The sequence below is a fragment of the Phalaenopsis equestris genome, unplaced genomic scaffold, assembly GCF_001263595.1.
Source record: "Phalaenopsis equestris unplaced genomic scaffold, ASM126359v1 Scaffold235881, whole genome shotgun sequence".
NCBI classification, from domain to species: domain Eukaryota; kingdom Viridiplantae; phylum Streptophyta; class Magnoliopsida; order Asparagales; family Orchidaceae; genus Phalaenopsis; species Phalaenopsis equestris.
The window spans coordinates 156,516-173,204 of NW_018253734.1; the positions used below are offsets into that span (position 1 = coordinate 156,516).

The following is a 16,689-nucleotide window of genomic DNA, read 5'->3' on the forward strand; positions in this document are numbered from 1 at the left end:
TAGTTTTATAATGTAATAGAAAACTAATTGTAGATATATATGGATATAAACAAATGAAAAATGACTTATGAGTTCTTTATGGATGTATAAATACATCTAGCATGCAAATGAATATTCTTGCATTTAAATGCAATGATAATCTATTTTTATATAAATTGTTACGAAATATGCTGAATGATAAGCACCATTAAATAATTACAATATTTAAAAGCTTCTTTTTTTTGTACGATCTATAACTGTTACAGTACAAAATTCATTTTTACACCTGACCTTATGTCATTTCCCATAATGTTTATGCTATAATATGTGGGTTTCACACATTGAATTTAATTTTTGCCAATTCACAACCCTTATTATAAGTTGTCTAGATTATTAGTAGTGAATCATTTAGAGAAGAATTCCTAAAATCATACATAAGGCATATCATTCGAAGGTGAAATAGGTTAGGAGTTATAACGTTAATTTAATAATGATTTATTCCATGGATGAGATATTATATTAGTTAAATTTTATTTATATATTAGTGAACAAATTTGTAGTTAATGAATTTAGATAGTTTAATAATTTTATTAGTGGGCAAATATTTTTGAAATGATGTTTAAGTTTTCTTAAAAGCGAAAAAAATTTTTGAGAAAACATCCTACAAAAAGGTCTTCCCCAAAGAAAAAGATGAATTTGTGATTAGAACTCAAGCCAAGCCTTGATGTCACGGTGTAAGTTTAGGAACTTCACAATTGCTTTTAGGTGAAACAAATCCTATACCAGATCTAAAACTTACCATAATTAGCATTAACCAATTGGGGTTGACATTATGAGAAGTGATTTTTTATTTGTTCCTAATAAATAATGTTTGAGATGTTAAATCCATTCTATGCAAATAATTTTAATAATTTGTATTCATGTAACAATAGGTTTACCATTTTTCCTTCATAATACTTCACCACTAATTATATTTTGTACAAATTTTGATACCGGAGTTAATAAGCCACAATAGGGCAAGCAAAAATTATTACTCAAAAAAGAAAAGATACTTGGAACTAGGAAATAGCAAAGACACCACAAGCCAACTAGGGCTTCGGTCGAGGGAGGTGGTATTGTGGTTTGTGGAGTAAAAGCTCGCATGGAAGTAGGGGAATGGTCAGAAGGCAGCAAGGTATAGTTGTGGTTGGCTGTTAAATGGCAGAAAGGTGGGTGGCCATAGCTATGATGAGGCGGCTGCAGCAGGAAAGTGGTGGCAGGGCGTTGGGCTGTGGAGGAGGACTTGTAGGGCTGTGGAGGAGTTGCAGGGTTGTGGCAGCATCGTTGGAAAATTGGACAATGATATGACAACAAGGGAAGGTTTTGCAGAGCTGTGGCAATGATGCAGGATTGCAAAACAAGGGTAGAACAGCAAAAGTAAAGAGTGGCGGGCTACAGCAACAAAGTTTGAGGTTTGGGACAGTGAAAGCAACGAAACAGGTGGCTAGAACAGTGAGGGGCAGCGAAGTGGAAGAGTGGTGGACTGCATGATAGCAAAGGAGAGGTTTGCCTGGGGAATGCGGCAGCAAGGGAGTTGTTGGAAAGGTTGTGGAGGAGTTGGGTAAGGATAAATATCTCCGCGGGATGGAGCAACAGACAGAGTACCACTGGAACCCTTGGAGACTGTCACCACCTCGAAAGAGTTACAGCCGAAGCACATTCTCCCCTTCCTATACAGCTATAGAAGGACAACACCAGTAGTTGACGATTGTTCTGAATAGAAACATATGCCAAAAATTGACTTTCAAAGCCTAATACAAAACATATATAGGAAAGAACTAAAAAGAAATGCAAGATAATAGGAAACAAAGCATGAAAAAAAGAAAACAGAACTGTTTTGGTGGTCCGTCTCCCATCTCTCTTGATTTTGAACCTTCTGGGAAAGCTCTCATGTCAATCTGTTGTGATAGTAGCAGAGTTATTGTAATCTCCCGAGATTGAGTGAGTCTTCGATAGTGGTCCGAGAAGCACCTAGATTCCACTGAAGACTACTATTCCCCAAACACCTAAGGAGTGTTTCCCACTTGCCAACAAACATCCATATCAATCCAACCATCTAGGGGTCCTGCTGAGCTGAACAAGAATTCCGCACCAAGTGTATTCTGCTAAATTCTCCAAAAGCAACCCAAAGTTAGTTCAACCTGATCTGAGGTGAGGACAATTTGAATCTCTTTGAATGATGCCAGCCAGAGTAGTAAACAAGCGAACATGATGTCTTGAAACTCTCTCTGTAGTGGCAATCTTGTGGCTGTTATCGGCAGTTCGCTCCACGGCCCTCTATCATCACTAGGATTGATCTTTCTGATGCTTCTCTACTGGCAAAGGAACCTATAATCTCAGGCTCCGCAGAAGGTAGAAAAGTTGTGTGCTTGCCATCTTTAGTGAAGGAGTAGGTGTTCCTAAACCCTTCATAGTGAGTCTTATGATCATATTGCTATAATCTACCTACAAAAGATGGAGAACATCCATGGGTACTAGATCACACAAACCTGATCCTACAGTTGACTCTCAATCGAAAATTCCACGAGATACCTCCTGTCAACACTAACCTAGGGCTCCTTCTTCATTGTGTCAAGGAATACGACTTGAGATTTCGTTGAATCGTGATGCTCAACTTTTCCATCATTAGTGTTAATGCCACATTTTTATTGCTACCTCCATCAATGGTGAGCTTGCAAACCTTGCCCTTCACAGTACGCTAGGTGTAAAAAATATTATAGTGAAGTCACTGCTCCTCCCTCCCAACCTCAATCTGTAGGACTCATCGAACCACGAGCATTTTGCCCTTATCTGGTGGCTGTCATTTCGTCACTAACTTCCTTCACTGCCTCCTGCTCGGTGACACTAACTTCCTTCACTGCCTCCTGCTCGGTGAAAGTCAAAACTCAGCTCATCAGGCAACTAGAAGCAATGTGCCCAAAGCCATAACATTTGGAGTATTTTCTGGCGAGAATTGCAGTAGATGTGCTACTCTTCTCAAGCTTCTTCTCACTCGGAGTGGCTTTGTCCTACTCTTGACTATTCTGTCTCACTCCCTAAAGCATACTCCTCCTGAGATCTTCAACTGTGGGTGGTTGTCTGACTTACGGCAATTATTGCTCTTCTTCCACTATCTCACCACTTTTAGTACTAAGGTTTGAACATCCCTCAATGTCAATAGAGTTGCAACTGGACCGCGTTACTGATGTCAGACTTCATACCTCTCAAATATTTGGCTATGGTGCGCTCCTTCAGCTCATACTTCATTTGAAGTTGCACAATGTTTGTCACATACTCCATCGATAGCTCCTGCTACAAGCACTGGAGCTTCAAAAAAATATCGTCACGAAAGTGCGGAGGAAGGTGCTATCGGTGCATCTCCCATTTCATCTTCCCTCAAGAAGTGATTATCGGTCTTCTACCACAAAAAGGTATTTTTCTTCAGTTTGATGGCAGCGAGCTTCACTCTTCTATCACTGGACACCTCCCTGTATTCACAGATCCGTTCAACAGCCTGCATCCACTTGAGGAAATTCCCTGGATCCATTCTCCCCTCAAATTCTGGTAGATTCACCTTTATTCTCAGCTCTTTAATCTTCCAATAGGCATGTTATCTTTGTATCTTCCAATAGGCATATCATCTCTGCATCTTCCAACAAGCACTTCATCTTTGTATCTTCCAACAGGCAATGCATCTCTGTCTCTTCTAATAGACACCTTATCTTGGAATCGTCCAGCAAACACCTCATCTTTGTACCATCCCATAGGCACCACATATATCGGCCACCTCTGATACTATATCCCGAAGCGTCTTGATCAATCTTTCTCTCAATTGAAATCATCCCTACAAAACGATTTCAGATGTTCTTCTTGTTCTCCTTCACGGGTCTCACTATTAAGGTCGATGATAATACCGCACAGAGTTCTTTCCTCAATGGCATTGAGTCGATGTAGCACTTGACAGAGTAGTCATTGTATGATCCATGGTAGATTCCTTATCAAATTTTAAAAATTGTCTCTTCGGGAACGTGGTTAGAGTTTCAAGTGTAGGTAGGTAGAAGGTGTATAAGGTGATGTAAGGCGGGAAAGAAAAAAAATTTACATCGAGGCGTGGAAGCTAGAAAACTTAAGATAGAACTAGGGTTATGCTAACTCTAATGTCAAATGATACCGGAATTAATACAAACCATAATAGAGAAAGCAAACATTATTACTCAAAAAGCAAATAGAGTTACAAACAAAGATATTTGAAACTAGGAAATAACAAAGACATAACACGACTCAACAAAAGCTTAGGTCGAGTGAGGTGCTATCGTGGTTTACGGAGGACAAGCTTGCATGGAAGTGAGGGAATGGTCAAAAGGCAGCAACGGACTTCTCTGATTGGTTGTCGAATGATAGGTGGGCGGGAGTAGGGTATGGTGAGGTGGTTGCAGCATGGAAGTGGTGGGAAGGCGTTGGAAGGGTCGGGTAGGCTCAAGATAGCAAGGAGAGGAGTTGTGGGGTTGTGGTAGCATCGTTGGACAGTTGGACAGCGATATGACTACAAGGGAAGGGATTGTGGTGATGAGACAGTGATGTTGGATGGCGAACAGGGGTAGAATAGCAAAAAAAATGGGTAGCGGGCTACAGAAGAAAAGGTGGAGGTCAGAAAAATTGAAAGCAAAACAACAAAGGGGAGGGTTGTCCATAGGTCGCCATAATGAGGGGATGGTTGGAAATTGTAGAGATGAGTTGGGTGATGACAAATATCCCCTCGGGATCGAGATACATAGCGAGCATCACTTGAATTATTAGAGACAATTCTCACCTAGGAGTTACATTCAGGGCATCTTCTCTCTTTCAAATACAGCCCTAAAAGAACAACACCAGCAGCAGATGGTTGTCCTGAACAGAAACATAAGCCAAAAACTGACTTTAACCCCTAATACAACATATATATAAGCAAGAACTAAAAGTAATGAAAGATAATAGGAAAGAAAGCATAAGAAAAGAAAACGGGACTGTTTTGATGGCCTGCCTCCCATCTCCAGTGATTTTGAATACTACGGACTATAGCAGTTACAGTACCACGAGAAAACAGTGCAGAAAACTCCCACATCAATCACCTAGGGGTGGGGGAGCTTCTACCTCATTCATCGAAACTTCTTTCTGCTCGTTGAAAGTAGATGATCTACTTTAATCTCCTGGGGTTGAGTCTTCGATTGCAGTCCGAGAAGCACCTAAATTTCACTAGTAAATATATTGTTCCCCAAAACACCTGAGGAATTTGTCCCACTTGCGAGCAAATATCTATATCGGTCCAACCATATGGGGGGTACCCTGTTGAGCTGAACAGGGATTGCATGTCAAATGTATTTTGTTGAATTCTCGAAAAGCAACCCAAAATTAATTTAATCTATCTGAGATGAGAACAATTTAAATCTCTCCGAATGATGGCAGCAAGGGTGGCAAGCTGGAGAACATGATGCTCTGAAACTCTATGTACTGGTTGTCCTATGTTTGTTACCAGTTGTTTGCTCTCACAGCCCTCTATCATCACTAGGATTGATCCTTCAAATGTTTCTCTGCTAGCAAGAGAACTTGCAGTCTCTAACTCTGTGGAAAGCGGGATTGTGCGATTGCCATCTTTAGTGAAGGAATAGGTGTTCCTGAAGCATACTGAGTACTACGATCATATTTCCACAATATCCCCAAAAAAAGGTGACAAACATCCATGGGCACCACATCGCACCAAACAAAATCTTGCAGTTGGCCCCTAATCAAAAAACTCCATGAGTTACCTCTTGTTAATACTGACTCGAATCTTCTTCAACCATGTTAGAGAATACGACCAGAGATATCTCTAAGTCGTGATGCTCAACTCGTCCACCATTAGTGTTGATGCCATAATCTTATCGATACGTCCATCGATAGTGGCGTTGCATACCTTGCCCTTCACAGTACACTGGGTGTGAAAAATATTATGGCAAAGACATTGTTGCTCTCTCACGATCTCAGCCTGTAAGATTCATCAAACCATGAGCATCTCGCTCTCATCCGGTGGAAGATGGAACTTCTCACCCCTTTCTTCAATTGTCACTGTGTCGCTAACTTCCTCCAATGCCCCCTGTTCGGTGAGAGTCACAACTCGGCTCATCCGACAATTGGAAGCAATATGTCCAAAACCATGACATCTGAAATATTTTCTAGTAGGGACTATAGTAGGTGTGCTACTCTTCTTAAGCTTCTACTCACTCACAGCGGCTCTATCCTATTGGCTCTATCCTGCTCCTAACTAGTCTGTCCCACTCCCTGAGGCATACTCCTCTTTAGTTCTCCAACTATGCTTGGTTGTCTGACTGGCGGAGGCTGCTTATTCTACTTCTAATGTCTCTCTACATTCTGTGTTAAGATCTGCACGTCCCTCAATGTCCAATAGGGTTGCAAGTGGACCATATTAATGATGGCAGGCTTTAGGCCTCCCAAATACCTAGCTATAGTGTGCTCCTTCAGCTCACACTTCAATTAAGCTGCATAATGGTTGTCATGTACTCCACTGATAGCTCTTATTGTACGTAGTGGAGCTTTAAAAAAATATCCTGGCAATATTGCGGAGGTGGATATTGTCGCTGCATCTCCCGTTTCATCTTCCCACATAAAGTGATTGTCTCATCCTTTCTCTGTCTCGCCCATTTCAGATTCACCTTCCACAAAGAGGTGTTTGTCTTCAACTTGACAGCAGCGAGTTTCATTCTTCTGTCATCGGGCACCTCCTTGTATTCAAAGATCCGCTCAACAATCAGCATCCACTGGAAGAAATCGCCTGGATTCATTCTCCCCTCAAAGTTTGGTAGATCAACCATCATTCTCAAATCTCTATATCCTCAATAACAAAATTATATATGTATCTTCCAATAGACATCTCACTATGCATCTTCCAATAAGCACTTCAGCTCTAAATCTTCTAACAGGCACTGCATCTGTGTCATCTAGCAGGCACTGCATCTGTCACTTTCAGCAGGCACTGCATCTCATTATAGTCGAATAGACTCCTCATCTCTATACCGTCCAAAGGCACTTCATTTAATGGCCTCTGGTACTATATCCCAAAGCGTCCTGAACAATATCCCTCTTCATTGAAATCATCCCTACGAATGGGTCTCGGATGTTTTTCTTGTTCTCCTTCACGAGTTTCACTATTACGGTTGACGATGATCTAACACTGAATTCTTTCCTTAATGACATTGAGCCGATGTAGCACTTGACCGAGTAATCATTGTATGTCATCCATGGTAGATTAGTAATCAGATTCCAATAATTGCACTTCGGGATTGTGCTTAAGATTTTCAAATGTAGGTAGGTAAAAGGTAGTGTGTAGGGTGATGTAAGGTGGGAAAAAGCAAAACTCTGGGTGGAGATATGGATGCTAGAAACCCTAAGATAGGATCAAGGTTAGGCTAAATTTGATACCAAATGATACTGAAGTTAATCCAAACTATAATAGAGAAAGCAAATATTATTACTCAAAAAATAAATAGACTTACGACCAGAAAATAAGACACAAAACAACTCAATTAAGGCTTAGGTCGAAAGAGGTGATGTTGCGATTTATGGATAAAAAGCTCGCATGGAAGTTGGGGAATGGTCGAAAGGCAACAAGAGACGGTTGTGGTTGATTGTTGAATGGCAGGAAGGGGGGCAGCCAAAGGGTAGGGTGACATGGCTGTGACAGGGAAGTGGTAGCAAGGCATTGGAAGGGTCAAGTAGGCTACCAACAGCAAGGAGAGGAATTGCAGAGCTGCGACAGCATCTCCAGATGGGTAGACAACGATATGATAACATGGAAAGGAATTGTGGGGATGAGGCGGTAATGTTGGATGGCGGGATAGGGGTAGAATAGCTAAAGGAATGAGTGTCAGGCTACTGCAAATAAGGTGAGGTCTGAGACAGCAAAAGCAGCAAAGCAGGTGGCTAGACAGTGAGGTGTAGTGAAGCAGAAGAGTGGCGGACTGTGGAACAACAAAAGGGAGTGTTATCTAGGGACTGCGGTAGCAAGGGGGTGGTTGGAAAGGTTGTGGAGGAGTTGGGCAAGGAAAAATACCCTGCGGGATTGAGCTACAACCAGAGCACCACTCAAACCTTGGAAATGATCGCCAGTTCATCACCTCGGACGAGTTATAACTAGAGAACCTTCTCGCCTTCGAATACAACCCTAGAAGGGGAACACTGACAGCCGACGACTGTCCTAAACAGAAACATACGCCAAAAACTGACGTTCAAACTTCAATACAACACATATATAGGAAATGACTAAAAAATGAATGAAAGATAATAGGAAAAAAGCATTAGAAAGAAAAACGGGATTCTTTCGGTGGCACGTTTTCTGCCTGCAATTTTAAATCCCGCGGTGCTGTAGCAGTTGCAGTGCCACGAGAAAATAATGCGGGAAAGCTCCCGCGTCAAATCTAAAATTAGAATGAGATAATATTTCAATAAGGTGTGAATAGATGCAAAGTAAATAAAATGCCTATATCAGCATACCTGTACAGACAAGCATGATTGATGGTATGTAGATGGGCAATTATCACAGCATATCAGCTCACCACCGTCAGCACATATACCACAGGTATCATCATTTTGATCCACCTCCACAACATTCATAACTTTCAAGCGCCCTTTCCTCAATTTGTATTCCGCAGACCATGCCTGAAGCTGACAGACTGTGTATGGCCTACCAGATTTCAGGTAAAGATTCAAAGAAGGTCTCTGTTGCCTCAAACCTGCATGAGCCTTAAACCCTGAAACAGAAAAAAATTGAGAGCAGCAATTGCAGATAATTCCATCCCTTGTAAGCCAGCCATCTTTGATCACCTCATGATTATTTCCCTCTCGAAATTCAATAACATCTTTGAGAGATACAACAGCCATGTCAATCAACCAGCCTAATATTGTTCTTGTTCCCACAAAGAATTGTTTTCCGTCCGTGGAAAGCTTTCCATCACTTCCAAGATTCCTCGGAAGTAACCTGCAACCCCGCTTTTGACTCTTCATCTTTCTCAATGGTTCCAGTTGAGGAAATTCTGGCTCTGAAGGAAACTTCTTACAAGAGACACCAACATCTTTCTTCTTTAATATAGCTGAAATCAAAAGATCATCATCATTGAAATGGAAGAAATGTGATCTCTTTTTCCCACCTCCCTTCCGATCCTCTGACTTAATAGCCTTCCAAACTTTATGGCTCTTATCAGAACCCCGACACAGACCTTCAATGGGTGAAAAAACTTTCTCTCCACTGTCCTTAACCCAGGATGTTTTACGAATGTTTACATCACATGTTGTGACAAATGCTTCCTTTGAATTAGAACACTGGTGCTTAATCTTCCTGGACTTGGTAGGAGACTTATATAATGATATCACAGTAGAATGGTTATCAAAACATGAAACAGTATCATTATATCCATTTTTCATTAGCTTGTGAAGCAGCATACCATCCTGACCTTCACTTAAGCTAGAGGAAGTAATTGCAGTTTTTTCCTTTGCAGGAATGAATGGTATTTCGTTCATGTCTTTGGTCAATCTTCTAGCTGTTTTGTTTTCCAATTTCAGAGTCCTCTTATCTATCTTTATATAATCTTGAATTTTAGATGTATGTGAACTTTCGTCCTCAGAGGTGCTTAGCACATTACCGGTTCGCCTTTTCAGAAACAGTGACGGCTCCAAGCATTCTGAAGTCAACATATCAGAAGCTTCATTGCATGGAAGATCTGGAAGATTACTATTACTGTCATCCAAGCTGTGCACGACATTCTCTCTGTGTTTTCTTTTTGATATCGGTCTGCTCTTCCTTCCAGGAACTTCAGCTTCTTTGATTTTAGATATTTTCTTAGATTTCTTGTGTGCTTTTTTAAGCAAATAGTTCTGCAACTTTACAGGAGACGTTTCTTTAGCAGAGAAAGCATCTGCACTTTTTAAACCTAAGGATATTTCAGTAGCATTAGTCAGGGCTAACCCATGAACAAGCTTCTCTTTCATTGAGAATCCATTCGTCTCATTAAATGATTGACTTTCTAGTTGATCAAGGGATGACTTATGTAGCAAGCTTGTTGTTTCTTGCTGTAATGCATTCTCAGCAAGTAATTTACAGGCAGAGCCACATGGATTCTCACTTTCTAAATCAGAACTGACAGGACTATCACAACCAAAATTGTATGGAGTTTCTGTAGGATTTAAAGCAAGTAGATGGTTTTCAGCCAACTTGCATTTACTGGACAAACATTTTGATTTCCTTTTCCTGCTTTCGTTCATATTTACATCACACATATCTTTGCTACACCCGGGAATAAGAGTTGCACTATTTACAGCTCGCAGCAATTTCCCCATTCGCAAAATACTTAATTTTCTATCAATGAACACAACTGTGAGGAAAGGATCAAGAAGCTGCCATCGTCTTATAAAGGACAGTTTGTTCTCTTGCTGCAAGATGTTCATATCAATGTACGCAAGTATGTCCTTCAAATCACTCCAAAACTCATTAATATCAGACCATTCTCTTACCCGATCATCCTTTTCTGATTCTGAAGCAGTGTAGAGAAGCCTCTCACCACATTTCTTCCAAGCACTAGAAAGTGAAAAACGAGCAAGCCCTTCATCAGGTTTCCTGAAAAGGAAAGCCAATCTACTTCTCTCCCTACGTACACGGGTTTCAATTATCCATCCTGTATCCGCAAGAAGGCCGTGTGCATATGACTCGAGTCGATCTGCCATTTCCCTAGTCGTAACTCTCTTGGAAAACCCTGCTGACGGGTGTCTCTTTAAGGTTTCAAGTGCAGGTTCGTCCATGTATGAAGCAACTCCACTGTATTCTTTAACATCAACGGTGGATCTTCTCTTTACAAGACCAGAAGCAATGCTCTCTTGAGAAACTGGAGAAGTCACAAAATCAGAATCCAACTTAACCTTGTTGTCTCCAATTTCTTGAATTGAACTTTTGTGATTCAAAATTGCACAATTAACATTATCGGAAGCAACATCCATACTGCACAGCTGTTTAACAGAATAATAGCTCGATAAGATGCCATGGGCAAAAGATTCAACAATGCAGAATGAGAATGGCCGATAATCATGGGAAACTGGCTTTACCAATTCACTATTCTCGTAATGATAGTTGCCGTAACGTTGTAAATTCTCTTTATCCAAAACACCAGGGAGCAGCAATCTGCTCTCCCTTGAATTCAGTTTAGCAGATCCAAAGCTCTTAAGCATATAATCTGATCTAACTGTGTCCTTAGAATTGACTATTTTTGCAAGCTCTAGTGCTTCACCTGATGCATCGTTCATGGAAGAGCAGCTTGTAATGTTTGAATTTTCCAGGTTAAAATTAATGCGAGCCTCTCTGTTGCAGCCCCAAACACCAACTCTATGAGAATTTGAAGCTCTATGAAAATTTGAAGCCCGCGAAACAGCACAACTATTACTTTCATCCTGAGGAGATACTCCATAAAAAATATCGGAAAATATCTGGCATTCTTCCTTTGAACCATCAAACCAATTGTAGGACAAACTCTCAATCTCTTCACCGAATAGTATTATCATCACCGCCTCCTCCTTCAACCCCTTGCCAACTGTCTGACCATCAATCGCCATTTTCCAGCAGACACTAAGCAAAGTTCGTTATCACTGCATTTCAGCTACGGAGATGAAAGCAGTGTCAGGTTTATAGCAAAGATTGGACGCATAAAGAGCAAATCAAGGAGTTAAAGAAGGCGATTGCTTTGATCAGAGGAGGGGAGACCAGTTGAATGAAACAGAGCAAAGCGGCGCATACTTATTGTAATTGAAGTCAGCGAACCCTGAGATTGAGGATTAATAGAAATTAAGAACAATGGCATATGTGAGCGTGCAGACAAGCACAAGCCTATTCAGAACAAACTTCAATAATTCACAGGAAAGCAATACATAGTGAACAAAAGCCGAGTGATTACATACATAGCACTCGAAACATTGAAAAAGAATGAACACAAATAAATTTCCACCACCCGGCCACATGGTATACCAGGTCCTCAGCATGAGCAGAAATAAAATAATAATAATAATAACTAAGAAAGCTGAGGCTGAATTCTCAGGTCCTCACCCAATCTTTCCACTGAGAAGAAAAACCCTAAAACTCCCGCCAATGGGTTTCAATCAAACCCGTTAAGCCGCCATAATGATAAAATGTACATCAAAATTCCCAAAAGAGAAGCATCAAAAGTGACCGCAGCAATCACAACGGACTCCAGAACTAAAATCTAAAAAATCAAAGAAAAAAGGGTCAGATCATCAACCTTACACTCACATTCAGTAACAATTCCGACTGCCTGCATCCAGGAACCCCAAACCCCAAGATGATCAAACCAAGATGACAAGTGGAAGCAAATCGAAATAGAAACCAAAAACGGACTAAATGCCAGAAAACAAGCAAAAAATGGAACGGGAAGGAGAGGATAAATGGGAACTCATCCCCTCAAAGAAAAAGAATCAGGTTTAGGTGGATAGCAGGAGAGAAGGAGAGAGAGAGACAGTGAGAGAGACAAGAACGCCGCCTTTTGCGAGTAGCTCCGTTCTCCATCTTCCGTGGGCTAAATACGCTTCAAGCGTGACCAAACGACTCGCCTCTACCATGGGATCACATGAGAGGTGTTGTAATTCACTGAGCTCTGCCTGTGAATTAACGAAGCGTTACCGAGGGGGTTGATCAGATGAGAAGGACCGGCAGTGGCCTGTGAGTTGCTATACTCCAATGTTTGGTGTCAAATAGAGGCAAAAAGATTTGCGTGCATTAGACGTCGCAGCGCTCCCTACATCGCCCAATGACCGCGTGACAAATCATCAATGTCGGTCTCACTCCAATGTTTGGTGTCAAATAGAGGCAAAAAAATTTGCGTGCATAAGATGTCGCAGCGCTCCCTACGTCGTCCAATGACCGCGTGACAAATCATCAATGTCGGTCTCATCACCTTTATTCAAACGCGATCCGTCGACCCGACCTGCTCGGTTATAATCGAGTTATAACTGAGCAGTACAGGAGGTGTAACCGAGCGGGCCATTACCGCGGTACCGCTCTAATAACAGAGTTGTAACCTTCCTGTAACTGCAAGATGAATGAACCACGCTTATAACGTGGTCGTAACCGAGATCTAACACAGCGCCGTGTAACCTAGCAATATAAACGAGCTATAACTTCGCTGTAACTGAGACTTCATACCGCACGTTGTAACCCAGCAGTATAACTGAGTTGTAACTGACGCAGTAACCTCCGTTGTCGTTGTATCGAGGCTGTGTAACTCCCTGGTAACCTCTGCACCCCGCCCGAGCAAGGTACCGCGGGTTTGTAACTTGTCTGTAATCTGCGAGAACCCTTCGCCTTATAGCCGCGTGATAATCTTCTTTAAAAATTCAGAGCGCGTGAATGCTCGTATTTAAGATGCAGAAAGCTAGGGTTTACTGTTTTATTACATTTTGATGTTGAAGATGGACCGCACAAGGTGGCATTTCCTCTCTGACGGGGAAGGAGAAGATATATTTCCAGCCAACACAAAACAAGTCGATGTTAAAGTGGAGGTATATTTGTTGTATGTTTGTAGTTCTGTAATTTTTTTAGAGAAATATTTGTCTTTTTTTCTGCCAGGATATCTTTGTTTCTTGGTGTGTTTAGGTCTGTTTATTTTGGTGTTTTCGTTGGTGTTGGTGTTTTCGTTGGTGTGTTTCGTTGGTGTGTTTCTTGCTGTGTTTTATGGTGATTTTCTTTGTGTGTTTTGAGTAGAGATCTTTAGTTTTTTATTAAAATGTAGTCTATTTTTAGGGTGATCTTATTTGTTGTATGATTTACAAGAATATTATAGATGTGAATGTTTGTAAAATTATGATTTTTTTTTTCGTGATGTGATAATTAGGGTTTATTGCAATGTTCTTATTTGTTGTGTGTGTTTCTTATTTGTAGGCTTGTTTGTTGTAGTAAAATATTTGTAGGGTAGTTTAATAATAGTTTAATATAGTTTTATATTTGTTTGCAGTTGGATGAGAGTGAAGCTAAATGTAGAGATAAAAGTGCAAATATTTTACTTGAAACGGTTGTCCACAATGACAAAGAAGTTTATGAAGTATATTGAGTAGATTGTGCTTACGCTCATCATATCGAATTTAGTGTCCGTAAGAAGCACGACACATTCTGGCCTAACTCCAACAATCTTAAGAAGAAAGACTTTGTTTGTGGGAGAGCATGTTTCAAGAAAGAGTTGAAGGCCACACAAATTGTTAAATACAAAAGAGCGGACACAAGAAGCGGTTGTCCGGCTATGATTCGTTACGCAGTTGATGCTGAAGGCAATTGGACAGTTAAAAAATTCATTGAGTCTCATAACCACTGCTTAGCAAACCCTGATGTTAAGCATCTCTTGAGGTCTAGTAGAAAGATAAGTGAAGTTAATGCAAAGGTTCTCAAATCGATGACACTGTCAGGAATAAGACCTAGAGATGCGTTTAACTTTCTAGCCACAGAAGTTGGGGGAGTTGAGAAACTGGAGTGCACTAAGATAGATGCCTTTAATTTCATTCAAAGAGAGAGGAGATGTAGAATTGAAAACGACGATGCCAATGCTTTATTGCAACTTTTCACAAAGAGCCGTGCTGAGGATAACATGTTTGAGTGGGACTTCAAAATTGATGAGACTGGTAGGCTAAAGAGTTTTTTTTAGTGTGACGGCTCTTCCAGGCTTGATTATGATTGCTTTGGTGATGTTATCATTTTTGATACTAGCAATTGAGTCTCATAACCACTCCTTAGCAAACCCCGGTGATAAGCATCTCTTGCGGTCTAGTAGAAAGATCAGCGAAGTTAATGCAGAAAGGAGACGACAGATTCTTTCAAATGTCTTTTTAAAACTTTTCTCCGTATTATGAGCGACAATCATTCAATTACAATATATACTGATCAGGACCAAGCAATGGGAAAAGCCATAGAACAAATCATGTCAAATACACGACATAGATTATGCAGTGGCACATATATAAGAAGTTGCCTACAAAGGTTCATTGCGAGTTAGCGAATAAAATAGTAGCTAAACTTTTTTATAACGCTACAGAGTTTTTTTTGGTGTGATGGCACTTCCAAGCATGATTATGATTTCTTTGGTGATGTTATCATTTTTTATACTAGCTACAAATTAAATAAATATAACTTGTGTTGTGCTCCTTTTGCTGGTGTTAACCATAATTGACAGAATGTTCTCTTTGGCGTTGGTTTTTTGTCAGAGGAGACGACGTATTCTTTAAAATGGCTCTTTAAAACTTTTCTCCGTATTATGGGTGACAATCATCCAATTACAATATATACTGATCAGGACCAAGCAATGGGAAAAGCCATAGAACAAATCATGTCAAATACACGACATAGATTATGCAGTGGCACATATATAAGAAGTTGCCTACAAAGGTTCATTGCGAGTTAGCGAATAAAATAGTAGCTAAACTTTTTTATAAATGTATGAGCAAATGCGAGTCTGAAGAGGAATTTGATAACTCATGGGAGATGATGATTGTGAGTTGTAATCTACAAGACAACGTTTGGTTAGATGAGATGTACAACATCAGAGATAAGTGAGCAACAACCTTTAATAAGGATGTATTTGGAATGAGAATTGTATCCACCTAGAGAAGTGAATCAACAAATAATATATGTCATTGTGTCGCTATGCCCACAAGTTCTATTACGGATTGTTTTTTGGGCCTTGAGCAAGTCATGAGAACAGTATTCTTTAAAATGGCTCTTTAAAACTTTTCTCCGTATTATGGGTGACAATCATCCAATTACAATATATACTGATCAGGACCAAGCAATGGGAAAAGCCATAGAACAAATCTTGCCGAATACACGTCATAGATTATGCCAGTGACAAATATATAAGAAGTTTCCTATGAAGGTTCACTGCGGGTTAGCGAATAAAATAGTAGCTAATCTTTTTTATAAGTGTATGAGCAAATGCGAGTCTGAAGAAGAATTTGATAACTCATGGGAGATGACGATTGAGAGTTGTAATCTACAAGACAACGTTTGGTTAGATGAGATGGACGGGACTATTATGTGCTCACTCTCTATGAGTATTAAACTTTCTACACATTAAGAAAATCTCAGATAAATATCTCCTATTGAGATGGTTCATGGTGTCGCTAAGCCCACAAGTTCTATTACTAATTGTTTTTTGGGCCTTGAGCAAGTCATGAGAACATGGAGGCGTAACGAAAAGGTTGAAGATTATAAGTCCGATCAATTTGTGATCACTCCAGTTGCTAAAAGCAGCCCTATATTGAGACATGCATCTGTATTTTACTCAAGAAAGCTCTATAATATGTTTGAGATAGAGTTTATTCATGGATCATGTGCAGGATTCAATGAAAAAATTATTGTTGGATATTGATAATATAATAAGTGGACGAAATTCAAAGTCAAGGAGACAAGCTAAAAAAAACAAAAATCAGGTGAATAACCAATCAAAGCTTCTTGATCCCGCTAAAATGCGACCCAAATGAATATCCAATGTTAGGCTAGACGGGGCTATTATATGCTCACTCTCTACGAGTATTAAACTTTCTACACATTAAGAAGATCCCAGATAAATATCTCCTATTGAGATGGTCCACGAATGTAAAGAGAGATGTGTATAACAATGACGCATA

The 16,689-nt window shown here is 40.2% G+C and overlaps 1 protein-coding gene across 5 annotated transcripts in view; it reads right to left on the minus strand.

Moving 5' to 3' along the window:
• Nucleotides 1-12,725, minus strand: part of LOC110039227 (increased DNA methylation 1-like) — a 68,058-nt gene extending 55,333 nt beyond the window's left edge. For 3 of the 5 annotated variants that reach the window (XM_020744220.1, XM_020744223.1, XM_020744224.1), the window contains exons 1-2: nt 12,110-12,725; nt 8,521-11,828 (exon numbers count right to left, since the gene is read on the minus strand). In XM_020744220.1, the coding sequence (XP_020599879.1) occupies nt 8,521-11,622 (3,102 nt within the window). In that variant the 5' untranslated portion in view covers nt 11,623-11,828; nt 12,110-12,725. The remainder of the gene's footprint in view (nt 1-8,520; nt 11,829-12,109) is intronic. The other 2 variants (XM_020744222.1, XM_020744221.1) reach the window with 2 other exon arrangements.
• Nucleotides 12,726-16,689: the final 3,964 nt, after the last annotated feature.